This window comes from Osmia bicornis, unplaced genomic scaffold (assembly GCF_907164935.1).
Source record: "Osmia bicornis bicornis unplaced genomic scaffold, iOsmBic2.1, whole genome shotgun sequence".
NCBI lineage: Eukaryota > Metazoa > Arthropoda > Insecta > Hymenoptera > Megachilidae > Osmia > Osmia bicornis.
Genome location: NW_025791412.1, coordinates 5,675 through 32,995, shown reverse-complemented (window position 1 = coordinate 32,995; position 27,321 = coordinate 5,675). Strand labels below are relative to the sequence as shown.

The 27,321-nt window shown below is 55.1% G+C and overlaps 1 protein-coding gene across 1 annotated transcript; it reads left to right on the top strand.

Moving 5' to 3' along the window:
• Nucleotides 1–11,337: 11,337 nt before the first annotated feature.
• Nucleotides 11,338–16,485, top strand: LOC123989147. Its single transcript, XM_046289823.1, has 2 exons — nucleotides 11,338–12,159; nucleotides 13,126–16,485. Exons 1-2 carry the CDS (start codon nucleotides 11,338–11,340, stop codon nucleotides 16,483–16,485), a joined length of 4,182 nt encoding a protein of 1,393 aa, XP_046145779.1.
• Nucleotides 16,486–27,321: the final 10,836 nt, after the last annotated feature.

Sequence of the window (27,321 nt, the reverse complement as noted above, 5' to 3'; positions counted from 1 at the left end):
GTGTACTCGCTGGGCAGGGAGGTAATACCCCGACGTGGCGCGTCCCCAGGTGGCGGATAAGGCAATGCTCGCCATACACTTTTCGGAACGCATGGAGGGTAGGAGCGATAGCTCCCGCGAACCAAACACCAAGGGAAGGAAAGCCCATTAAAATCTCCCCTGTGACTGGAGGATAGAATACAGACAAGGTAACCCCTGCCTGTCGTACAAGGCGACTGAAAGGGGGACGACCGCTGCGGTTGGAATGGCTTCAATGAGGACTTGGGGCGATGCCGGCGGGGTCCTTGGGCTACGGCCTTTGGACTCTGGAAGGTACTACCATGCCGGTAAGGTCCAGGGCTGAAAGGCGATGAAGGTTGCAGCGGCGTTGTTGAGTTCTCCAGGGGCCAGGCTGCGTGGCAGTCTGGTGCGGGTAGCGAACCCGGAGTGCCCTAGCAATTATACCGTAATCCAGTGGTCACGTTTCGCTGGAACGGTAGGCTCGCCTTAACCGGCCGGCCTGCGAGGATGACAATCTCTTCAAAAATCCCTAGCCCCAAGCTGCAGCACGCGGTGAGGAGGGTGCCCCTGGAGTTAGCACCAGGGGTGGCTGGTGGGTGCACCAGTCGCTAGCGACCAACCCCGGGGTACCTGGCGATCCCCCGGGTGTATCTGCCTTACCCAGGTAAGGCGGCTCTGCCTGGGCGGACCTAGGATCCGACCTACTCGTGGGACGAACCTGGAAAATTCTACAAACCAAAAACAAAACGCAGGACGGGACGAAACGATGACAAACCAGGCAAGGGAACCTGACACGGTCAGGTCGGCGAGGGATGAGGAGACGGCGCAGCCGGGGCCCAGTAGTGCCGCGGCTCCCGCTCCGGCCGGAAGGGGGCGACCCATGTCGGCGGGATCCACCATCGGCAGCAGGGCTTCTTCTGCTGCCTCTGATAGGGGATTCTGGCGACAGCCGGTTGACAGCGAGAAGGAGTCGGATGGGTCGGTGATCTCGGTGCCGCCCACGACCCCCAGCACTTCGGCTGCGGCAAAGAGGGGACGCCCCCATACATCGGGGGACTACGTGGCCCTTGCCGCGAAGAAAGAAGAATTCCTGCGCCTACAGCGGGAGGAGATGGAGCTCCGGGCAACTAGGGAGCTACTGGACGTCGGCGCGGCCCCCCGCCAGCCAAGCCGGTCGGCCCTGAAGCTGAGAGAGGCGGAGGAAATTGCACGGGAGGTGCGACACCTCCCCTCGCCAGACCTTGTGGCGCGCGCCATGGAGGGCGCCGTAAAGGTTGAGAAGGTCGCGGGGTGCTCCAAAAACCTGAAGGGCACGTGTGTCCGTGCCCTCAGGGAGGCATCCCGCGACGTGGAGGCGGTCGTAAACGAGCTGGGGCTGAGGGCCGCGCGGCTACGCGACGACCACGAAACGGAGGAACCCAGGGCCCAATTACAGCTCGGCAACGACAAAATAGCGTCACAAGGGGAGGAGATTGCGACGCTGCGGCGGGAGCTGGAGGCTCTGCGCGAGAGGCCCCCGGCGGTAGAAGCCCTGGCCGCCCCTGGCTCCAGGAAGGCGTCGCGGCCGGCGTCCCCGCTGGAGCAGGAGGCCCGGCCGAAGAGGAGCTGTCGGAGGGCTACCACGTTGGAGGAGACGGAGGACCCCGCCCCGGTGCGTTCACCGTCGCCTGCCGCGACCGGAGGGGGGCGGGCCGTGGTAGACCCCGCCGAGCACGAGGCCCCGGCCGCCAAGGGGGGGGACGTCCGGGGGGGGCGCGCTCATGGGTGGCATCGCTGCCCTCGTCCCGCGGAGCGTGGCCGACCTCCGGCGGGAACTCGTCGTGGATCGGGCTCGGCGCCGCCGGGTGCCCCCCTCCTGCCACCTCTGGACGGCAGGGGAAAGGGCAGAGGCAACAGCACGGGGATCCCACGACATCCGGTGGGAACTCCGCAGCCCCAGAAAAGGGGTTCGGGGGCGGCTGGAACCCGCGCGCCTTCCCGCCCTACGGCCTCCTCCGGCTCGTTCGTTGCCGACAGGATGGCAAAAATCCAGGAGGACCACCGCCAGGAGACCGAGGCGTGGTCCAAGGTGGCAGGCCGCAAAGCCAAGAAGGCAGAGGCGGCGAAGAAGAAGGGTGTGGAGATGCCCCCCCCCCCCCCTCCGCCGCTGGCGAAGAAGACGGGGAGGAGGACGACGGCCGGGACGACAAATCCCCCGGCCGCACGAAAGGAGGGTACCTCGGGCGGCGAGGCGACAAAGGAGGCCACAAAGAAGCCCCGCCTCGCCCGCCCCCCCAAAACCTCGGCGGTTACGCTAACAGTCGCGCCCGGGGCGAAGCCCACCTACTGTGAAGCCATGATCAGGGCCAGGGAGGATGTCGACCTCGCGGAGATCGGCATCACCGATCACCGACTCCAAACTGTGTTCCGCGGGTCCGATGAGGTTAGGGTGGCGTGCCCAGTTAAGATGGGCGAGATCCGCCTCATCGGGCTCGACGATTCGGTCACCCGGGAGGAGGTAGCAGCGGCGGTGGCAACCGGAGGAGCCTGCACCGCGGAGGAGGTCAAGGTGGAGGAGATTCGCGCCCCACCCCGTGGCCTGGGGAGGGCCTCCGCGTAGAGAGGGCGGAAGAAGTCCGCCAAAAAGACGAGCGCGAAGCAGTCCCCGGCTGCATCGCCCACTGGGGTAGCGGGCCCCAGCAACGCAGGAGCAGCTGTGGAGGCATCGGTGGAGCCGGCGCGCAATGGGGCCTAAGTGTCCTTTCCTGCAGGCCAACATCAACCACTCGGCCGGGGCGCCGGACCTTTTGCTACAAACCCTGTCGGAGTGGCAGATTGAGGTCACGGTGGTGTCGGAGCCGTACCGCGTACTGGACCGACCCAACTGGTTCGGCGACGCGGCGGGCTCCGTCGCTATCGTCCTGGGGGGTCAGCACGTCCCCCCGCCCGCCGATGTCTTAGCACGTTGACTGGGGGGGCGTAGCAGTGGTGGGCGTGTACGCGCCGCCCTGCTGGTCCCTGGAGCGGATCGAGGAGTTCCTGTACCGGGTGGGGAGCGTTGTGGTTAGCTCCCACACCCGGCCGACGTTGGTCCTCGGGGATTTCAACTCCAAGGCCGAAGCCTGGGGGTCCAAGGACGAAGGGCCCGCAGATTCTCCCTCTGCGTACCGGCCCATTGTGCTGTTGGACGAGGTGGGAAAGCTCTTCGAGCGTGTCATCGCAAACCGCCTCGTCCACCACCTGTCGAGCGTTGGCCCCGATCTGGCCAACATCCAGTTCGGGTTCCGCGAGGGTCGCAGCACCATCGACTCTATCCAGCGGGTGCGCACCCTCGCCGAGTCGGCTACGTCCCGGGGTGGGGTGGCGCTGGGTGTCTCCTTGGACGTTACAAACGCGTTCAACACCCTGCCCCATGGGACGATACGGGGGGCGCTGGTTTACCACAACGTCCCCCCGTATCTGCAGAGGATCATCAGGGCCTTCCTGCATGGCAGGTGGATACTGTACACGGGCCGGGACGGTACGCTGCACCGGAGGGAGGTCGACTGCGTAGTGCCCCAGGGGTCCAAACTGGGCCCCCCCTTATGGAACGTGGGGTACACCGTGGCGCTGCGGGTGATCCTCCCGCCCGGGGTGTGGGCCACGGTATTCGCAGATTACTACCTGCTGGCCACCGGGCGGGACTGGTTAAGGACCTGCCGCCGTGCCGAGGTAGGGTGTCGCCATCGTGCGAAGAGCGATCCGGGCGCTGGGGCTGGCGCTGTCTCCTCACAAGTCCGAGGCCATGTGGTTCTTCGAGCCTCGACGTGGGGTAGCCCCTCCGGCCCAGCTCTGGCTCGAGGTCGACGGGTGCCGGATCGTGATCGGCCGCGGTCTTCGATACCTCGGTCTGTATCTCGACAGCCACTGGCGGTTCGATGTTCACTTCGACCGCCTGGCTCCCCGATTGGAACAGGTGGCGACCAATCTTGGCCGCCTGTTGCCCAACCTCGGGGGACCGGGAGTGAGGGTTCGCCGCCTATACGTGGGAATCGACCGGTCCATAGCCCTATACGGGGCTCCGATATGGGCCTGCGATCTGGCGGTCAGTAGGTCAGCTGCACTCTGCTGCGTCGGGTGGAGCGCCGGCTGGCCTTTAGGATCGTGCGGGGCTACTGGTATTCGCGAGCCCTCCGCCAGGCCGGGGAAGACCCGCCGGGGCCGACGGTCGAGGAACACCGGAGCCAGGCCCGACTGGTCACGGCGGAAAGGTGGCAGAGATCCCTAACAGAGGGGGCTGCCGCCGGAAGCCGCGCCGTCGGGGCGGTCCTGCCGATGATATCGGAGTGGCGGGACCGCGGCCACGGCGCCCTGCCGTTACGGGTCACGCAGGTGCTCTCCGGACACGGGGTGTTCGAGGAGTTCCTGTGCCGGAGGAACTGGGAATGGACCCCCCACTGTTGGCTCTACGGGGTGATGCGGGACGCCGCACAGCACACGCTGGCGGAGTGCCCGGTGTTTGCGGTGGCCCGCCACGCCCTGATGGCAGAAACAGGGGAGGATATCTCGCCGGCAAGCGTCGTGAGACAGATGCTTGCCGGCGAGACAGAATGGAGGGCCGTGACCACCTTCTGCGAGGAGGTCATGGCCCTCAAGGAGAGGTCGCGGACGTGGGACGCGACGACGTCGCAGGGATCCGCCGCCCTTAGGGGTGCGAGGAGGGGGGGGCGATAGCGGCTTTCGCTGTTTGCCCCCTCGGCGCGACGGATGCGGGACGGCGTAGTGTAGCGGAAGGGCACGCGGGCCTTTCTACTGGCGAGATTTTGCGGGGGGTTTTTGTTGTGAGGGTGGGAGGGGTCGCGATGTACCCGCCCACCCCGGACGAAATGAGCCGGACCCCGGTCGGACCCGGGGGCGGGCGGGTGGGGTTCCCGTTCTCAACCTCCGTCCGCCTCTGGGGGGCCGGGTGACTCCGGGCGGAGAGTGGCGTCTCCCTCCCACGCTGGGAGTGGCGCTGGCCCCCGCAGGGGGGGTGCAGCGGAGCCGAGGGAGTCCCCCTGGAGGGTGTCCGGCCACGGCTCACCGCAGCCCACAGAGGGACGACTGAGCGGGCCACAGGCGCCCTGTTTGGGCGCCATTGCACGTGGACCCGGGGTATAGCCGGCACCGGAAGCCGGCGGAGCGAAGGACAGCGCCCGACCTTCCTCGCGGGCGGGCGGGGGGTTGCTCCTCCCCGTAGCCTGTGAGGAGATCGAGGCGCGGGGACTGCAGGCGGTACGGGCTGGGGGGCCCGGCCGCCATTGCACGCAGTTCCCCCGCGATGGAGCCGGCACCGGGGCGACCCCTGGTGCCGGCTGGGGGAGTTGTTACTCCCCCGATGAGGGGCGCTTTCAGCGCACGGCGGGGGAGGCTCCGGAGTTATAGTAATCAGGTCCCGGAGCCTCTGCCATACGCCAGAGGAGGTCGCCGTGGGGTTTTAGTCAGTAGGAATCTGACACTCCCCCGCTGTCCTCCCCTACGGGTCGCGAGGGGTCTAATGTAAGATTTCCCCACGAAAAAAAAAAAATGGTTGGATTCCCGCTCGACGCGTCGAGGAGAGTGGACGTGTTTCGTGGTCGCTCCGCGGTTAGATTTTCAACGCGGTGGATAGCGGTTTAGTTATTCGCGTTTTTTGGTAAAATCATTTTTATTATGTGTTCGTAAGTGCTATTGTGTCGTTTTTTGATTAAATATTGTGTTAATTTATTGTTAAATAACGAAAACGTGATGTGCGTGTTACGCGACATTTCGACGTCGTGTTTCCGGTGTTCGTGGTGTTAATTATAAACATTGGACATTATTTAAGGATAATTTTCGTAAATTGGACAGGATTCGCAGTGAAATTCCGCGTTTTTTGGAGCCACAGCTCCAAAACTGCGGATCTGAACAAAAAATGTCGTACAACAAAAATAGTAGGAAATTTAATTTCCTACAAAAAAGGTCTCTTAACGTTTTGCCATTGCTCGCACCGTTTCCGAGATATTTGCAGATTTACCTCAAAGAAAGGGGCCACGGTGTTTCTGCATCTTTATAACGTGTGTACGTGTACGAATTTCGCACTTCAAACTCGTACGAATATCTCGGTCGGTAACATGGACCGATAATCCCGTCTTCACCAAATACGTAAAAGTAATCGCTGCTGCGTTGTCTAACCACCGATCCGAGCGCTCGCCAATATTGAAAAAAAAAATTCGAACCGTTGCGGCATTAACGCGAAAGCGATTCAGAGAGCGATTTTCCAGCGACAGCAACGACCAAGAGCTTTATCTTTACTCGAGTTTAGAGCATTTTTAATTTCAATTCAGTGCCTTGCACCGCGATGTCTGTGAATCGTGTAATTCCAAATTAAAACACAAGTGTGATTTTTGTAGTGCTTAATTCACGACTCATTGTGTAAAAATTGTAAGTTATACACAATTAGTGACCGCAAAGCTGTGTCGTTCATCTTCTCCTCGACGCCCACGTCTTTGAAAAGACAGAATCCACGCCGTTTCCGACAACTCTAATTCTCGCCGAGAACACATTATTTCTAATGTGAATATAGTAATAATGATATTGTTATTAAATGTACATTGATCTGTAGTAACGAACCGGTATATTACATTATATCGAATGTAGATATGCTAATAACGATATTGTTATTAAATGTATATTACATATCTAATGCAGATATAGTAATAATGATATTGTTATTAAATGTGTATTACATATGTAATGCAGATAGAATAATAACGATATTGTTATTTAATGTTCCTTGATCTATTGGAAGGTATCAAGATATTACATTACATCTAATGTAGATGTAGTAATAATGATGTTGTTATTTAATGTATATTACATATCTAATGCAGACATAGTAATAATGATATTGTTATTTAATGTATATTACATATCTAATGCACATATAGTAATAATGATACTGTTATTACATATACATTGATCTGTATGAAGGAATCAGTATATTACATTATTTCTAATGTAGATGTAGTAATAATGATTTTGTTAATAAATGTATATTACATATCTAATGCAGATTCAGTAATAATGATATTGTTATTTAATGTATATTACATATCTAATGCACATATAGGAATAATGATATTGTTATTAAATGTACATTGATCGGTATGAAGGTATCAGTATATTACATTATTTCTAATGTAGATGTAGTAATAATGATTTTGTTAATAAATGTATATTACATATCTAATGCAGATTCAGTAATAATGATATTGTTATTTAATGTATATTACATATCTAATGCACATATAGGAATAATGATACTGTTATTACATATACATTGATCTGTATGAAGGAATCAGTATATTACATTATTTCTAATGTAGATGTAGTAATAATGATGTTGTTAATAAATGTATATTACATATCTAATGCAGATTCAGTAATAATGATATTGTTATTTAATGTATATTACATATCTAATGCACATATAGGAATAATGATATTACTAATTGTACACTGAACTGTAGGAAGGTATCTGTATATTACATTATATCTAATGCAGGTATACTAATAATGATATTGTTATTAAATGTACATTGATTCTTCTTCCCTTCTCGATCCTGTATTCCGGGTTGTCGTCAGGGTGCTCTTCAACCTCCTGGTACTTTTTGTTGTACCAATTGCCTTGCGTTGGTGGTTGCACGCCGCAAACCGGTTGTGGCCGCCGTGAAAGCGCATCGGCGACTGTGTTTTCTGGACCTCGTCGGTAGCGGGTTTCGAAGTCCCATTGGCCGAGTTCCAACGCCGATCGAGCGAGTCGATCTGACGGGCTGTCAATTTTCTCCAGCCATTTGAGAGATTGGTGGTCGGTGACCACGATGAAATGGTATCCCTCTAGGTAATGGCGCATCTTCCAGATGCCCCATTTTACTGCCAGGCACTCGAGTTCGGTGGCCGAGTAATTTTTCTCGGCATTGTTCAGTGTCCGGCTGGCGTAGGCGATGACCCGTTCGCCCTGGTCGTCTTCTTGCGTGAGCACGGCTCCCAGGCCTTCCGTGCTCGCGTCTGTCTGGAGTACGAACGTTTTGTTCCAGTCCGGCATCGCCAGGACTGGTGAGTCGGCGAGTCGTTTCTTTAGCTCGTCGAATGCTCGCTGTTGTTTTTCGCCCCATGACCAACGCACGTCTTTGCGGAGGAGGGACGTCAGCGGGGCCGCCTCTTTTGAGACTTCCGGTACAAAACGTCTGTACCAGGAAGGGAAGCCTAGAAATCTCCTCAGGTCTTTGATATTTGCTGGCGGCGGTAGTTGAGCAACGGCGGATACTTTTTCTGGGTCGGTTCGCAGGCCTTCGTTATCCACGATGTGTCCAAGATATTTTAGACTGTTTCGTGCAATGTGGCACTTTTCCCAATTCGGGCGTAGTTTCGCCGCCTGAAGTCGCCGGAAAACCTCGGTCAGGACCCGTAGGTGTTCCTCGAACGTGGAAGTGACTACGACGATGTCGTCTAACAAGGAGAAGGCAAGCACTTCGGGTCTCAGATTTAGTTGAAACTTCGTACACTTATAGATCTCGTTCTCCTATTTACGAATATATACCATTATAGGCGTAGATACTCAATAGTTTTTTAGATATTTGTATTTGAAGTTTCATTATACAAAGAAAAATAGATTTAGTGATACGTTTCGACAAGAAGCGAACTGGCGAAGTGGCAACGTAGCGGATACATACTCGGAAGGTTCGGGTTCGAATCCGCTAGTGATATGTAATTTTTTTTTTCGATTTATTTACTGCAATTAATTGGATTTCAAATATATATGCAATGATATTATTCATGACAAACAAAAAATAATAATTGTGTGCAAAAGTAATATAATAAATAATTCAATCAAAGCATGTCGACGCAGAAATCGATATCTTATTATAATAAACAAAGTGAGCTTGAAGGAGCACGGTTCCAAGAAGAGATAAGGCAGCATCAACTGGAAGGGTACCACGATGATTTCAACAGACCGAGATTCATTCGTTGTTAATCTTCAGGCAAAAAAAGTGCATTCAGAAAAGAACATTGTGAATATATAGTTAAGCTTTGTAAAATAATTTAATAGCATAGGTGTGTATATAATTCGTGTGTTTTATTTTATTTTATTTTGTTTTATTATATTACTTTTGCACACAATTATTATTTTTTGTTTGTCATGAATAGTATTATTGCATATATATTTGAAATCCAATTAATTGCAGTAAATAAATTGAAAAAAAAAATTACATACCACGAGCGGATTCGAACGCGAGCCTTCCGAGTATGTATCCGGTACGTTGCCATTTCGCCAGTTCACTTCTTGTCGAAACCTTTCACTAAATCTATATTTCTCTGTATAATGAAACTTCAAATATAAATATCTAAAAAACTATTGAGTATCTACGCCTATAATGGTATATATTCGTAAACAGGAGAACAAGATCTATAAGTGTACGAAGTTTCAACTAAATCTGAGACCCGAAGTGCTTGCCTTCTCCTTGTAAGTAAGCGAAGGCGTACGGCGCCAGTTCTGGTGGAATTGCTCGGTCCAGGAGTCTCTGGAACGTTGACGGTGCCGAGTGAAGTCCGAATGGCATGACGACGAATTCCATCAGTCGTCGCCCTGGTACAGTGAATGCGGTTAGCGGCCGGTTTTCTGGTGAAAACGGAACTTGCCAATAACCGTTTTTTCAGGTCGATCGTGGAGAGGTATCTTGCTCCACGTAATTTATCCAGTGTCGCGTTGACGTGCGGCAGTGGATACGCGTCTTTACGCGTGACCTGGTTCAGTTTCCGGAAGTCCACGCAGAAACGATATTTCCTGTCTTTTTTCTTCACCATGACGATGGGTGATCTCCATGGGCTGCTGGATGGTTGAATTACTCCGTCTTTGTTCGGCCCTCGACGTTTTATTTTGTGTCAAGACCGAGGGTAGTTTATGACTTCAAGTGGTTCGGGGCGTAGACCACCATGAGCAGCCTATGCCTCGAAATACGAACCGAGGCAGGGTCTTTGTTTAGTTCTCGCTAGGATCGGCCCTAACGTAAGCACGGCTAAGTCGTAAATTATCCAACGGTTTGTCATCGCCATTCCTGATAAGTTAGAGAGCAAGCGAGAACGGAAATTAGCTCTTCGTTGACTTTTTAATGCGTAGATTCTCGGGCGATCGACACTTATTAGTCAGTCTGAAAAGATGCTTGCGACAGTTCGGATCGCGATCGACGACACGGTTCGTCCACGAGTGCCAGTTTTTAACGAAATATAATAATAACGTATATTACGGTCGTGACGACGACCCGTAGAGTTGGTTAAGCATGTACCTCTCTAATTTACATTATCACCTGATATCATGTAAGCTGTCGAGCGTCGACCTGCCGGGTTGGGTACTGCATGTAACAACCCGGACCCGTATTCGCTTACATGGTCAGGTATTCTAATCGAACAGAATAACATTTATTGCATGCATTTCCACCGGTCATTAGTATAATCAAACATAATATTAAGAATACAAGGGGTTTTTTATGCCGACGGGCTTTTTCCCCACAAGCATGTAGAGCCAATAAACGATTATTAATATTTAGGCTCAAAATCGTCTAAATTCATTTATTAAAATACCCTCCTCCTCACACATATTATTTCTTATTTTTTTGAAACACGGGATCTCTCCATGTTGGAGAGATTTCGACGATACATTTTGGTGCCTCCTGTGAGGAGTGAGCGGTAAACCGGTGGAGGTGCACTCGAAAATTAGAAAGTTCAGCGTGAACGCAACGGCCGAAAGGGGCCATGTGCAAAACATCAAGGCGTTTTCCTTTCGTGGGAAATTTCCACGAAGTTAAGGCGTTTTCCTTCTCGTGGGAAGATTCCGCGAAGTCAGAGCGCATCCCCTTGGTGGGGGTGGGTCCTTCGAAAGAAGGGCCATGAGCGGCCAGCGAGGCCCATTCCTGACCTAACTGTCGACTTGGAAACACGTCGCAGAACAAGTTTCGAATTTTTTGATCCGTGATCAAAGTATTTTGTAGTTTGTATTCATACGTGCAGTGATAAATAGACACAACAGTGCTGAATTGTACGTATCGAGTGCGGACGAGAACAATTCTCAAGGTGTCCAAAGAGTACCATCACCATCGTCTCCTGGAGAATCTCTCGTCCAGCCGCTGACAACTGCTGACGGTGTCCATCATTGCCAGTTAAGTGGTCTTATAATATAATTCATAAGTGTGTTCGCTTGTTACGTATAATTTAATATAAATCGGATCACGCGTTGTTCCGAATTACCAGGCGCCGCGTCTACTTTAGTCCACTGTGTTTTAGTTCGGTTGTATTGCGGACGTTAGATTCCTCCGATTGCTCGCGATGGATAGAATTAAACTAATTAATCAAAGGCGAACAACGCTCAAGATTCAGGTTACGCAGCTTGTCAACTGCGTCGCGTCGAACGAATACGATTTATTTACTCTTAAAAGGCGACTGAATCGGGTTACCCAAATATTAACCGAATACGAGGAGTTGCACGACGAACTCACGATTATTGATCCCGATAACGACCGGCTAGATGAACTCTTAGAGATTCAAAACAGATATTACGTATGCGCGGGAAAAATTGAAGGATTGGAAGTCGCCAGTACGTCGGCAGCGCGAGCTAACGATACGGTCGGTAATGTTACGGGATTAAACACGACTCAAATAGAAGGGCGGCGTGTGATGAAACTGCCGGTAGCAGAATTGCCGAAATTTCACGGAGATACAGACGACTGGCTCTCTTATAAAAACACGTTTATGACCATGATCGACGCGCGTACGGATCTTGCCGATTTAGAGAAATTTTTATACTTAAAGGCGTCTCTCAAGGGCGAAGCGTTAACCAAAATTTCGCTCTTTAGTACGAGCGAGGAAAATTATAAAAACGCGTGGCAGATGTTAGTCGATACATACGAAAAGCGACGTACACTGGTCACAAAATACATGTATGCGATTCTAGATACAAAGGTTTTGACCAAGGCGACACCGAACGGGCTCTCGAAATTAATTGACGACGTACGTCAACATTTGCTTATGTTAAAATTATTAGACGTGACTCCCGATAATACGGTAATCATCAGTATATTAGAAAGAGCGTTGCCCCACGACGTCCGGGAAAAATGGGAGGAATCGCTGAGTTTAGATGTTCTTCCCACTGTAGATCAATTCTATAAATTCATTAACGAAACCGTGTCTCGCATGCGTACGCTTGAACAGGCCGGCTGTCGCGAAAAAGCCGAGACGCAGACCGGAAGTAAACGACGGTACGATCGGGATTCGCGCGCCACGAAAACTCGTAAATCTGAATCCAGCGCGCGCACGCTCGTTACCGCTACTCCGTTTGCTTGTACATATTGCAAAAAGGCTCATTCGGTTTATAAATGCCCGGCTTTCGAAAAATTGACTACGTCACAGCGTTGGGAGGCCGTAAAAAGTAAAGGGCTATGTCGAAACTGCCTTCGTTCTCATGCCGGACCATGTAAAGCGCCGCTTTGTAGACAATGCAAGCGTTTTCATAATTCGCTCCTTCATTATACCGCGACGCAAAATTCACCCGCCGTACCGTCCACGTCTCAACAAAAGTCAGAGAACGAAGCGACCGATTCGAAGGTCTCCCTGTGACAATCAGGTACTGTATTGTCTACCGTCGGTCACGTTCCCCGATCACAATTAATTATGAGCGCGGTAGTCCGTATTCGAACCACCAACGGAATAATCACAAGAGTTCGTGCGCTACTCGACACTTGTGCGACGGCACATTTTATAACAGAACGACTCGCGCGACAATTAAACCTTCCAAGGCAACCATGTTCAATTCCGATTAATGCGATCAACGGAATGACTACGATGTCAAGGAGTTTTGTAGAAATAACATTTTATTCAATTCACGGCGAATTTCATAAAACCATAACGTGCCTGACCGTTCCGCAAATTGCGGATTCCGTGCCGGATGAGTTGTTTCCGCGTGAATTAATTACGATTCCTTCTAATTTGCGTCTCGCAGATCCTGAGTTTCATGTACCGCGACCCGTCGATCTTTTAATCGGTTCCGGTGCCACTCTATCGTTGATCTCAATCGGTCAAATTAAATTGTCTCGTAACGACAACGATCTATTTTTACAGAAAACCCAACTCGGATGGGTAGTAGTTGGCGGGGCGATAGATAACGCGGATAATCGAGTCGTTGCTTGTACTTTATCCGAATTGAAAACGCAGATCGCAAAATTCTGGCTTATTGAAGACATTGACCGGGAAACCTCGATATTATCGGAAGAGACATTGTGCGAAACACATTACCGCGAAAACACGACACGCGAAGCGTCCGGACGATATGTCGTACGATTACCTTTTCGCGCCGGCGATAAAAACTTTGGCGACTCACGACGAAACGCGTTGCGTCGATTTAACGCGCTTCAAAGAAAATTAAAATCAAATGTCGCGCTCAAAACGGAATACGACAAAGTGATGCAAGAGTATATCACTCTTGGCCACATGTCTTTGGCCGACGACGAATCAATGACCGGTTATTATATGCCTCACCACGCCGTAATAAAGACAACGAGCGCAACCACGAAGGTTCGCGTTGTTTTCGATGCGTCAGCCAAGACTGATAAGAATTTATCATTGAACGATAGGCTCATGATCGGTCCTACGATACAGGACAAGCTTTTCGAACACTTGCTGAGATTTCGCACCCACACGTACGTGCTCACTGCCGACATCGAAAAGATGTACCGGCAAATCTTAATTCATCCTCAAGACCGGAAATACCAGCGCATATTCTGGTATCACAATAATCGCGTTAGAACATTCGAGATGAATACGGTAACCTTCGGGGTTTCTTCCGCTCCGTATCTCGCGATTCGTACAATACAACAGCTCGCGGACGACGAAAGCGCAGACTTTCCATACGCGTCCAGAATTCTAAAACGCGATTTATATGTCGATGACCTCCTAACAGGCGCGAATTCACTGGAGGAAATTCTAACGATACGCGACGAAATAATCGAGCTTTTGAAGCGAGGCGGATTCAACATACGTCAATGGGCCTCGAACCACAATCACGCACTTGATAATATTAACAAAAAGATCCTCGGAACGGATTGCGTGATCGATAATAGTACCGTGGTTAAAACTTTAGGCCTCGGATGGAACGCGCAAGAAGATAAACTCGTGTATTCGGTAAAATCACCCGAAGCTCCTGTTAAATTAACAAAACGGAACATTTTATCAGAAATCGCGAGAATTTTCGACCCCCTCGGGCTTTTAGGACCGGTGATTTTGGCCGCGAAGGTCTTTATGCAAGAATGCTGGAAGACAAAGCTGGATTGGGACGAATCGGTTCCCCAAGCTCTGCATTCTAATTGGACGTCCTTTTCGAGTCAACTTCATCTTATAAACAATTTGTCGGTAGAACGAAAACTTATCCTCGAAAACGCTGACAACATACAATTTCACGGGTTTTGCGACGCTAGCAAGGCCGGGTACGGTGCATGCGTCTACGTACGTTCGTGTAATCAGAAGGGTCATACCCTCGTTCGTCTGTCCTGTGCGAAGTCGCGAGTCGCGCCGCTAAAGGAAATGACCATGCCGCGTCTTGAGCTGTGCGGTGCGTTGACGCTTGCCCGGCTGTACCGAGAAATGCGTTCTACTATAGAGTTTCCGATTAATCGCGTTGTTTTTTGGACCGATTCCACAATAGTCTTACAATGGCTTAAAAAGTCCCCGACGGTGTTACGGCTTTTTGAGTCAAATCGCGTCGCGGAAATACAATTAATCAAGGAAGCCGAATGGCGACACGTTAGAACAAGGGACAACCCGGCAGACGCACTGTCACGCGGTCAATATCCCGCGATATTTTGTCGAAACGCGTCGTGGTTCGAGAGACCCCATTGGCTACGCGACAACGAGAACACCTGGCCGACAGGTTCGGAAATCACCATAAAGGATCTTCCCGGGTTGAAGAAAACTACGTGTTTGGCCCTTAAAATCAGTAAATGCGAATTTTTCGTTAAGTTTTCGTCGTACACGAAACTCATCCGCGTATTAGCATACTGTCTTCGCATGCTTCGATCTAACGTTTGCAAGGGAGAATTATGCGCGCAGGAAATAATCAATGCGGAGCGTACAGTCGTGCGATTGATTCAACAAGAGCAATTTTTTGACGAGATTCAGCGTATTTCGTCATCGGGGGGAGCCAAGGGCAGCCGACTTGCGTCCTTGAGTCCTTTCGTTGATGAACACGGATTACTCCGCGTCGGCGGGCGATTACAAAATGCTGAAATCTCGTACGCGCAAAAACATCCGATTCTTTTGCCGTCATATCATCATGTAACCGATTTAATTATTCGCGAGATGCATGAACGTACGTATCACGCGGGTATTCAGAGTACTTTGTACACTATTCGTCATCGTTTTTGGTTACTGGACGGCAAAAATCAGGTTCGAAAAATCGTACGACGCTGCGTTCGCTGCATTCGTTTTAGGCCGTCTCCCATGCAGAGAAAAATGGGCAATTTACCAAAACCACGCGTCGAAGAAGCGGCGGCCTTCACACACACGGGCGTAGATTTTTTCGGTCCGTTGTTTATTAAAGAGAAAAAATACAGAAATAGAAATCGTGTAAAGGCTTACGGTTGTGTCTTCGTTTGCATGACAGTAAAGGCGGTACACATCGAAATAGTGAGCGATCTCACGACGGAGGGTTTTCTCGGTGCCTTCAGACGTTTCATTGGGCGCCGGGCAATACCTGCTCATGTCTATTCGGATAACGGGACGAACTTTGTGGGTGCGAATAACCAGCTCCGTGAATTATACGCCTTGTTCGATTCCGATAAATTTAAAGAGAGCGTAAACGAATTCGCGGTACATAAAAATATAACGTGGCATTTTAATCCGCCATTATCACCGCATTTCGGGGGCATATGGGAGGCAGCGGTCAAATCATTTAAACATCATTTTAAGCGTGTTGTAGGCGAACGCCTCTTTACATTTGAGGAAGTAAATACCCTCGCGATAGAAATTGAAGCAATTTTGAATTCGAGACCGCTGTGCCCTATCTCGTCGGATCCAAACGATCCTATTGCATTGACTCCTGCTCACATACTGGTTGGTCGACCTCTCACGATGCTACCAGAAGATAATTATCTTTCAGTTCCAGAAAATCGATTATCATCGTGGCGCCTCATTGCAAAGGCACGCCAAGATTTCTGGAAACGTTGGTATACGGAGTACCTTAATGAACTCCAAAAGCGCCAGAAGTGGCTCGAAGCCCGTGGTGAACTCAAGGTGGACTCAATCGTCATCCTAATGGATAAAAATCAGCCATGCATGCAGTGGCGGCTGGGCAGAGTAATGGAAATACATCCCGGTGGTGATGGCGAAGTTCGAGTTGCAACAATAAAGAGTGCAAATGGCATTTTTAAGAGGAACATAACCTCATTATGTCCGTTACTTGAAGACGTTCAAGAACACGCGAATTAAGCATGTCCGTGATTATGACCAAAATTATGCATGTGCGTTAGTATTAAATTTATCGTGATATTGTTCGTTACACTCGCAACGGGGGGAGCATGTTCGGCCCTCGACGTTTTATTTTGTGTCAAGACCGAGGGTAGTTTATGACTTCAAGTGGTTCGGGGCGTAGACCACCATGAACAGCCTATGCCTCGCAATACGAACCGAGGCAGGGTCTTTGTTTAGTTCTCGCTAGGATCGGCCCTAACGTAAGCACGGCTAAGTCGTAAATTATCCAACGGTTTGTCATCGCCATTCCTGATAAGTTAGAGAGCAAGCGAGAACGGAAATTAGCTCTTCGTTGACTTTTTAATGCGTAGATTCTCGGGCGATCGACACTTATTAGTCAGTCTGAAAAGATGCTTGCGACAGTTCGGATCGCGATCGACGACACGGTTCGTCCACGAGTGCCAGTTTTTAACGAAATATAATAATAACGTATATTACGGTCGTGACGACGACCCGTAGAGTTGGTTAAGCATGTACCTCTCTAATTTACATTATCACCTGATATCATGTAAGCTGTCGAGCGTCGACCTGCCGGGTTGGGTACTGCATGTAACAACCCGGACCCGTATTCGCTTACATGGTCAGGTATTCTAATCGAACAGAATAACATTTATTGCATGCGTTTCCACCGGTCATTAGTATAATCAAACATAATATTAAGAATACAAGGGGTTTTTTATGCCGACGGGCTTTTTCCCCACAAGCATGTAGAGCCAATAAACGATTATTAATATTTAGGCTCAAAATCGTCTAAATTCATTTATTAAAATACCCTCCTCCTCACACATATTATTTCTTATTTTTTTGAAACACGGGATCTCTCCATGTTGGAGAGATTTCGACGATACAGTCTTCAAGCATCTTTTCGACTTCCTCGTCGATCAGTTTCTGCATGGCCGGGTTGCGTGGTCGGTACCGCTGCTTTATCGGTGTTGTTTCCTCGAGCCGGATCTCGTGCTCGATTAACGGGGTGAGCCATCGTATCCCCTCGAACGCTCTTTTTTCGCGCCCCAGGAATTGGTCTAGCTGCTCCTGGTCGGCTGGTGTGAGCTGTGCTAGGCCAATTGGCGCTTTTACCGTGCACTGGACAGGTAGACTTGTCGGCTGGTTCTGATGGTCTGTCCTGTCCACGCGTTGTTCTCCTAGCCATACTTGCAGGCCCATCCTGCGTAATAGGTCCATGCCGATTAACATAGGATAGGCTAAATTTGGCATAACGTAAAATTCATGTTTTCTACGCATGCCATTGTAAAGTCCCTGCCCCCTATAGCTGGCATAGATTTTCATCTCCTGACCATTGGCTAAGGAGGAGGATAACTGGTGGTCTTCTTTCTCCCATCCGGCCTGTTTGCAAGCCTCGGCCGTCTCGTCGCTAATGTACGACGCGGCGGCCCCTGTGTCGAGTAAAGCTTCTACGTTACTTTTGCCTACTCGGACGGTGATAACCATCCGGTCGTTTGCAACGGCCATTGGCCGTTGATCCTCGGTGATCTTGCAGTGGATGGTGTTCTGGTCCTCTTCTGGCTGGCTCTTCTTTCCTTCCGGTTTCTTCTTCTTTTTCTTCTTTCGGCGTGTGATGTTATCACGCGGGTCGGGTTCTTCTGGGCTGGTCAGCCGGTTTACTGGGGCCGGGGTTTTCCGGCCCCTCTGGCGTTTCCCTGCCTCGGACATAGGCAGGTTCGCGTCAGTTCGCCTACTTTGCCGCAGTAGGAGCAGAATCGGACAGCCGAGTTCGGGCATTTAAATCGGTCGTGCCCTGATTGCCCACAACGCCAGCAGTGCGTTTCTCGACTATAATTGGCCGCAATTTTGCTGCCGCGGGGTTGGTTGGAAGGTCCCGCGGCTGGTTCGCTTGATCTTGCAGCGCGTCTCTCTTCGGCCTTTGGTGTGCTGGCTCGTTGTGTGGCGATGAGCTCGGCCACATTTTCTGCTCGGGTTATCAGGTAACTGATGTCCTTGAGCTCAAATCGGTTGATGTAGAGCTGCAATTCTGGCGTTAGATTAAAGAAGATGGCATCGAGGAGTTCCTTCTCGGTGTACTCTCCTCTGCGGCGCATTAACGTCGTTATTTCGTTAATGAAGGTCCTTATCGATTCGTTTGGACCTTGTTTGCGGGCGGCGATTTGCTGGTCCAATCGCCTCTTTTCTCCGGCTGGTACGAAGAATTTTCGTAGTTGTTCCTGGAGTTCCGGCCACGAACAAACTTTGTTCGCTGTATTCCTGTACCATATTTGGGCTTGCCCTCATAACAATTGGGTGAAGCCGGTACGCATCTGGTGGTCGGTAAGGCCGTACGCAGCTTGTAGTTCTTCCAACTGCTCCAGGAACGGGTACGGGTCTCGTCCGTTAAACTGGGAGTTCCATTTTCTCATTATCTCCATCGTTTTTGACCGATCTTCGTGGTGTCTGGCGGCTGGTTCTGGTGGAGGGGATGGCCCTGCTAGAGACGCCGTCATCTCGGCGTTCGTGTTTTCCCCGCGGTTCGGTGTTGATGTGGCCGCGGTTTGACGGCTTCCGAGGTGTGTGTTCGGAGCCACTCACGGGCCATCTCCGTGTGGAAAACTTCATAGTCTCGGGAACGGTCGAGTTCTTCCTTATATCCCGGCTCATCGTTCGGTTTGTCTGGAAACTCGTCCTGGTGTTCTCGGACGTAGTCTGCCAGACGCGTCCGGAGCTGGACCCATGTTCCCAGGGTTGGCTGCTGTAGTCTGCGTAGCTCGCTGACTACATGGTCCTTCTTTAGGCGATACACCCAGGCGACACCTGCCATGTCGGTTTGCTTCCTCGGAATCGATTCGGCCAACTGTTAACAGCCACTGGATCTGGCTGGATTGACTGTTTGCAGTTGCCTTGTCGAATTAGTCGGCAAATTCAGGAAGGTAGGCCGTCCGTGGTATATCCCTCTGGTCTGGTCTTTTTCAGCTCGGTCTTCTAGCTGGATTCGTTTTCGGCTGGTGTTCTAGTTCTGGATTCTCGTTCTGGATTCTCGTTCTGGATTCTCGTTGCTTCGCTGTGTGTTCGCTTCGATTGCTCGGTAGCTTCTGTTCTGATATCCGTTTGCTCGTTCCTTATATACTAAGTCTTAATTCTAGTGGCTCCACCGTCCTGATTCCGAACTGTTCGGGCGCCATGTAACGGGGTCGTACGGTTCGGTGCGCACGGCGTTGCGCACCGCGGTCGGTTTCCCCGTGCCAGGGTTCGCAAGGGAACGGGTCGGTAAGTAATGAGGCGGTGATATGTTAGAAAAATATAAATTTATTCAAAGAATACTGAAGCTACTGGTGGACTACGTGAATACAGGGCGGCGGTCCTAGCCTCGCCGCGCTGGAAGCCGGGCGGTGGTCTCCGGCCTCAGATACTACAATCAAAATATCGTCTGGTGATTAGACGCGTAGAGCCATATTACTTAAGACTAGAGTACACGTCTTATGTACTACGGTCGGAACCCGGTCCGTCACAGAAATTACGCGGAACTTATGCCTAACGCTCTTACAAACTACTGCGGTCGCTACCGCCTTACAAGCTAAATGAGTACGGACGCACGCTGGTGTATGCGGAGCGCGGGCGCAAGCAGAGCGCGAACGCGAACAATCTAGCGAAGGCGCCGAGGCACTATCGAGTGCCGAGGAAGTCAGGAAGAGGAAAGACCCGATTGGGCCGACGGTATTTTATTCAATCGCGCTGCGGTGTTTCGAGCTGCGGTGGAGCTGTTGCCCGTTTGCCTCACGCGGCTCGTCTTCTCGTATGCCGAGGTAGAACCGAGCAGCGAACGAGACGACGACCAATCCTGGCCAGCCTGGGTAGCGCCGCGAAGCTGGACGGAATCGGCTGCCAAAGGCAGAATACGGTGCCGTGTAGGCTAGCGTTCTGAATCCCCGCGGAAGCACCAGCAGAGATTATGAACGTGCACTAGCTTGGTCACCCCGGGTCAACCACGGGTCTGACGAGGCTAGGCGCGTACGGCCGCTGAACCTACAGGAGCTGCCAGGTCGTAGAGTAGTGCCGAAGCCCCGAGGCAACTCATCGATCATCGCATCGATCGGTCCTACTTATAGTCTAATCGCACGGGAGTGGGGATGCCGCCGCGGCGGGGGCCGGCGATGCGCGACGCCGATCTGCGGCTGTCGTCGCCAACACTGTGGCCCCTTTCTTTGAGGAAACTCTGCACTATTCTAAGCTGTATTCACTATTCCCAGCTGTAAATGCCACTTCCAGCCCAGCTGTGCAGAGGAAGAACAAGAAGAAGAAGAAATATCTCGGAATATGTGCGTGACTCCCCTTTCTTTGAGGTAAATCTGCAAATATCTCGGAAACGGTGCGAGCTATGGCAAAATGTTAAGAGACCTTTTTTGTAGGAAATTAGATTTTCTACTATTAATGTTCTATGAGATTTTTTGATCAGATGCGTAGTTTTGGAGCTATGGCTCCAAAAAACGCGGAATAACCTTTTTTTTTCGTGGGGAAATCTTGCCTAAGACCCCCCGCGCCACTGGGGGAGGGCAGCGGGGGAGTGTCAGATTCCTACTGACTAAAACCCCACGACGACATCCTCTGGCGTATGGCAGAGGCTCCGGGACCTGATTACTATAACTCCTGAGTCTCCCCCGCCGTGCGCTGAAAGCGCCCCTCACCGGGGGAGTAATAACTCCCCAAGCCGGCACCAGGGGTCGCATCCGGTGCCGGCTCCATCGCGGGGGAACTGCGTGCAATGGCGGCCGGGCCCCCCAGCCCGTACCGCCTGCAGTCCCCACGCCTCGATCTCCTCACAGGCTACGGGGAGGAGCAACCCCTCGCCCGCCCACGAGGAAGGTCGGGCGCTGTCCATCGCTCCGCCGGCTTCCGATGCCGGCTACACCCCGGGTCCGCGTGCAATGGCGCCCAAATAGGGCGCCTGCGGCCCGCCGAGTCGTCCTCCTGTGGGCTGCGGTGAGCCGTGGCTGGCCACCCTCCAGGGGGACTCCCTCGGCTCCGCTGCACCCCCCCTGCGGGGGCCAGCGCCACTCCCAGCGTGGGAGGGAGACGCCACTCTCCGCCCGGAGTCACCCGGCCCCCCAGAGGCGGAAGGAGAGCTGCCCCCGATTGAGAACGGGGACCCCACCCGCCCGCTCCCGGGTCCAACCGGGGTCCGGGCTCATTTCGTCCGGGGCGGGAGGGTACACCGCGACCCCTCCCGCCCCCACGAGAAACACACCCCGTAAAATCTCCGCAGGAGGCGGGAGGGCACGCGGGCCCTCCCGCTACACTACCCCGTCCCGCATCCGTCGCGCCGGGGGGGCAAATAGCGAAAGCCGCCATCGCCCGCTGCCCCCCCGCACCCCTTATGGCGGCGGATCCCTGCGACGTCGTCGCGTCCCACGTCCGCGACCTCTCCTTGAGGGCCATGACCTCCCCGCAGAAGGGGGTCACGGCCCTTCATTCTGTCTCGCCGGCAAGCATCTGTCTCACGACGCCGGCCGGCGAGAGATCCTCCTCTATTTCTGCCGGCAGGGCGTGGCGGGCCACCGCAAACACCGGGCACTCCGCCAGCGTGTGCTGTGCGGCGTCGCGCGCCGCCCCGCAGAGCCAACAGTGGTGGGTCCATTCCCTGATCCTCCGGCACAGGAACTCTCCGAACACCCCGTGTCCGGAGAGCACCTGCGTGACCCGGAACGACAGGGCGCCGTGGCCGCGGTCCCGCCACTCCGATATCATCGGCAGGACCGCCCCGACGGCGCGGGTTCCGGCGGCAGCCCCCTCTGTCAGGGATCTCTGCCAGCTTTCCGCCGCGACCAGTCGGGCCTGGCTCCGGGGTACCTCGACCGTCGGCCCCGGCGGGTCCTCCCCGGCCTGGCGGAGGGCTCACGAATACCAGTATGTACTGGATTCGACCTCCGCCTGGTACCGGAGTGGGATGAGACCCGCCAGGACCATCGCCCCCTCGTAGGAGATCGTGCAGTAGCCCCGCACGATCCTGATGACCAGCCGGCGCTCCACCCGCCGCAGCAGAGTGCGGCTGTGCCTGCTTACCGCCAGATCGCCGGCCCATATCGGAGCCCGGTATAGGGCTATGGACCGGACGATTCCCACGTATAGGCGGCGAACCCTCACTCCCGGCCCCCCGAGGTTGGGCAACAGGCGGCCAAGATTGGTCGCCACCTGTTCCAATCGGGGAGCCAGGCGGTCGAAGTGAACATCGAACCGCCAGTGGCTGTCGAGATACAGACCGAGGTATCGAAGACCCCGGCCGATCACGATCCGGCACCCGTCGTCCTCGAGCCAGAGCTGGGCCGGAGGGGCTACCCCACGCCGAGGCTCGAAGAACCACATGGCCTCGGTCTTGTGAGGGGCCAGCGCCAGAACCAGCGCCCGGATCGCTCTTCGCACGATGGCGACCCCCACCTCGGCACGGCGGCAGGTCCTCAACCAGTCCCGCCCGGTGGCCAGCAGGTAGTAGTCATCTGCGAATACCGTTGCCCACGCCCCGGGCGGGAGGATCACCCGCCGCGCCGCGTTGTACCCCACGTTCCATAAGGGGGGGCCCAGTTTGTACCCCTGGGGCACTCCGCAGTCGACCTCCCTCCATGGCAGCGTACCGTCCCGGCAGGTGTACAGTATCCACCTGCCATCCAGGAAGGCCTCGATGATCCTCTGCAGATACGTGGGGTCGTTGTGGTGAACCAGCGCCTCCCGTATCGTCCCATGGGGCAGGGTGTTGAACGCGTTTGTAACGTCCAAGGAGACGCCCAGCGCCACCCCACCTTTGGACGTGGCCGACTCGGCGAGGGTGCGCACCCGCTGGGTAGCGTCGATGGTGCTGCGACCCTCGCGAAACCCGAACAGGATGTCGGCCAGATCGGGGCCAACGCTCGACAGGTAGTGGACGAGGCGGTTTGCGATGACACGCTCGAAGAGCTTTCCCACTTCGTCCAACAGCACAATGGGCCGGTACGCAGAGGAAGAATCTGCGGGCCCTCCGTCCTTTCGGAGGAGGACCAGCCGCCCCTCCTTCCAAATCGAGGGGAACACCCCCTGCTCCAAAGAGGCGCTGAAGAGGCGGCACAGCTTCGGACCTAGGATGCCGGATGCGATAACCCAGGCGCGGCCGGGGATGCCGTCCGGGCCCGGGGCGGTGTCCTTGGCCCCGAGCCTTCTGACGGCATCGTCCAGCTCCTCCTCTGTGACCCCCAGGTCGGCGGACCAGACGACGGGCTCCGCCGGCCCTTGCTGGTGGCACGGGTGCGACGTTCCTCCGTAACGGGGGCAGAGGGTGTCTATTACCCGCGACAGCAGCTGGGGGTCCAGGCTCTCCGAGACCGGGAGCGCCCGTGCGCGGAGCTTGCCCATGACCATCCGGTAAGGGCGCACGCACGGGTCCTCGTCCAGAGAGCCCTGGAGCTCCGCCCACGCCCGGGATTTCGCGTCCCTGATGGCCTGCCTCAGGGCTACCACGAAGACCTGGTATGTGCCCCTCAGCAGATCCTCTTTCGCTGGGTCGCGGAATCGAGCCCTTCGGGCGCGCTGCCACTGGCGCCGGGCGTGCTGACACTCGGATCAGAGATCCGCAATGTCGCCCGACCACCGGTATACCGCCCTCCGGGGGGGCAGGCGCGGGGCCCGGGGCATGGCGGTGTCGCCACGACCGGCCCGGCCTGAAGAGCTGGCCAGGCCACGGCATGGACTGCGGCCATCAGCATGTCCTTGTCCAGCCTCCTCAGCACCCAGCGACGCAGTGGCGGGCCACGCGCCGGCCGGAGGGCGGCGGGGAGGGAGTAGCCGAAGGTGATGTAAAGATGATCACTCAGCGTCTCCCTCGCCGCCACCGTCCAATTTTGCACCATGCGCCCGGCCACAGGGGACGCCCAGCCCAGATCCACAATGGATTCCCCTGAGCCCGAACGCAGGTGCTGGCGGAGCCCCTGTTCAGGAGCAGGAGCCCCGCGGCAGCCGCCCAGAGCAGTACCGCCCCTCCTCTCGCGTCGGTCCTCGGGGACCCTCAGGCTTCGGCCTTGGAGTTGAAATCCCCGAGGACCAACGTCGGCCGGGTGTGGGAGCTAACCACAACGCTCCCCACCCGGTCCAGGAACTCCTCGAACCGCTCCAGGGACCAGCTGGGCGGCGCGTACACGCCCACCACTGCTACGGCCTCCCAGTCAACGGCCACGAAACCCCGCCCCCGTGCTAATACATCGGTGACGTGCCGACCCCCCAGGACGATGGCGACGGAGCCCGCCGCGTCGCCGAAGCAGTTGGGTCGGTCCAGTACGCGGTACGGCTCCGACACCACCGCAACCTCAATCTGCCAATCGGCCAGGGTATGTAGCAAAATGTCCTGCGCCCCGGCCGAGTGGTTGATGTTGGCCTGCAGGAAAGGACCCTTAGGCATCATTGTGCGCCGGCTCCACCGCTGCCCCACAGCTGCTCCTGCGTTGCTGGGGCCCGCTACCCCAGTGGGCGATGCAGCCGTGGACTGCTTCGCGCTCGACTTTTGGGCGGACTTCTTCCGCCCTTTCTTCGTGGTGACCGACGGGCATCCTCTGGTCCCCATCCTGTGCACCGCGGGCCGCCCTGAACCGGTGCACAGGGGGCACCGCGGCGGGGCCGTACAGCCATTGGCTCGATGATCCAGATCGCCGCAGTTGAAGCAGCGATCCGAACGATCGACCCCGCAGGGACACCGCTGCCTGACATGTCCAGTCTCCAGGCAGCGGTAGCACTGCAGGGGGCGAGCCGCCAGGGCCTCGACCCGTGCTGAGGACCAGCAGACCCTCAGCCTCCCCGCGTCGACGACCTTGTTGGCTGTGGTGAGGGGGCACCTCACCCAGACCCTCCCCAGCCCACGGGATGGGGCGCGAATCTCCCCCACCTTGACCTGCTCAGCGGTGCAAGCTCCTCCGGTTGCCACCGCCGCTGCTACCTCCTCCCGGGTGACCGAATCGTCGAGCCCGATGAGGCGGATCTCGCCCATCTTAACTGGGCACGCCACCCTAACCTCATCGGACCCGCGCAACACAGTTTGGAGGCGGCTAGCCAGGGCCGCCGCCTTTGCCGCCCTCTCCGTCCCGGCGATCTCCAGGACGAGACCGCCTGTGGCCGCGCGCCTGGGCCGGAGATCGGTGATGCCGATCTCCGAGAGGTCGACCTCCTGCCTGGCCCTGATCATGGCCTATACAGCAGGTGGTCTTCGCCCCGGGCCCGACCATTAGCGTGACCGCCGAGGTTTTGGGGGGGCGGGCGAGGCGGGGCTTCTTTGTGGCCTCCTTTGTCGCCGCCGCGGTTCCCTCCTTTCGAGCAGCCGGGGGATTTGTCGTCCCGGCCGTCGTCCCGGCCGTCGTCCTCCTCCCCGTCTTCTTCGCCATCTGCACACCCTTCTTCTTCGCCGCCTCTGCCTTCTTGGCTTTGCGGCCTACCACCTTGGACCACGCCTCGGTCTCCTGGCGGTGGTCCTCCTGGATTTTTGCCATCCTGTCGGCAACGAACGAGCCGGAGGAGGCCGTAGGGCGGGAAGGCGCGCGAGTCCCAGCCGCCCCCGAACCCTTTTTCTGGGGCTGCGTGGTTCCCCCCGGAAGTCGTGGGATCCCCGTGCTGTTGCCTCTGCCCTTTCCCCTGCCGTCCAGAGGTGGCAGGAGGGGGGCACCCGGCGGCGCCCGCCGGGGGGCGGGGCCGAGCCCGCTCCCCGACGAACTCCCGCCGGAGGTCGGCCACGCTCCGCGCGACGAGGGCAGCGATGCCATCCATGAGCGCGGCCGTCCCCGACGCCCCGGCCCCTCCCCCCTTGGCGGCCGGGGCCTCGTGCTCGGTGGGGTCGTCCATGGCCCGCCCCCCTGCGGTCGCGGCAGGTGACGGTGAACGCACCGGGGCGGGGTCCTCCGTCTCCTCCAACGTGGTAGCACTCCGACAGCGCCTCTTCGGCCGGGCCTCATGCTCCAGCGGAGACGCCGGCCGCGATGCCTTCCTGGTGCCAGGGGCGGCCGGGGCTTCTACCGCCGGGCGCCTCTCGCGCCGAGCCTCCAGCTCCCGCCGCAATCTCCTCCTCTTGTGACGCTATTTGAGCGTCGCGGAGCTGTAATTGGGCCCTGAGCAGCAGATCAGCGAGGACCGTTTCGCGGTCGTCGCGGTGCCGCGTGGCTCTCAGCCCCAGCTCGTTTACGACCGCCTCCACGTCGCTGGATGCCTCCCTGAGGGCACGGACACACGTGCCCTTCAGGTTTTTGGAGCACCCCGCGACCTTCTCGACCTTTACGGCGCCCTCCATGGCGCGCGCCACAAGGTCTGGCGAGGAGAGGTGGCGCACCTCCCGCGCAATTTCCGCCGCCTCCCTCAGCTTCAGGGCCGACCGGCTTGGCTGGCGGGGGGCCGCGCCGACGTCCAGTTGCTCCCTATTTGCCTGCAGCTCCATCTCCTCCCGCTTTAGGCGCAGGAATTCTTCTTTCTTCGCGGCAAGGGCCACGTAGTCCCCCGATGTATGGGCATGTCCCCTCTTTGCCGCAGCCGAGGTACTGGGGGTCGTGGGCGGCACCGAGATCACCGAGCCATCCGACTCCTCCTCGCTGTCAACTGGCTCTCGCCAGAATCCCCTATCAGAGGCAGCAGAAGAAGCCCTGCTGCCACTGGTGGATCCCGCCGACATGGGTCGCGCCCTTCTGGCCCGGGCCGGAGCCGCGGCCCTCCTGGGCCCCGGCTGCGCCGTCTCCTCATCCCTCGCCGACCTGACCGCGTCAGGTTCCCTTGCCTGGTTTGTCATCGTTTCGTCCCGTCCTGCGTTTTATTTTTGGTTTGTTGAATTTTCCATGTTCGTCCCACGAGTAGGTCGGATCC

What these genes read in the sequence shown, in the direction of transcription:
- LOC123989147 (XM_046289823.1), top strand. Translation starts at nt 11,338, where the DNA reads ATGGATAGAATTAAACTAATTAATCAAAGGCGAACAACGCTCAAGATT. An exon ending in GTTTAGATGTTCTTCCCACT is followed by an intron (nt 12,160 to 13,125) that starts GTAGATCAATTC and finishes CTATTTTTACAG; the next exon opens with AAAACCCAACTCGGATGGGT.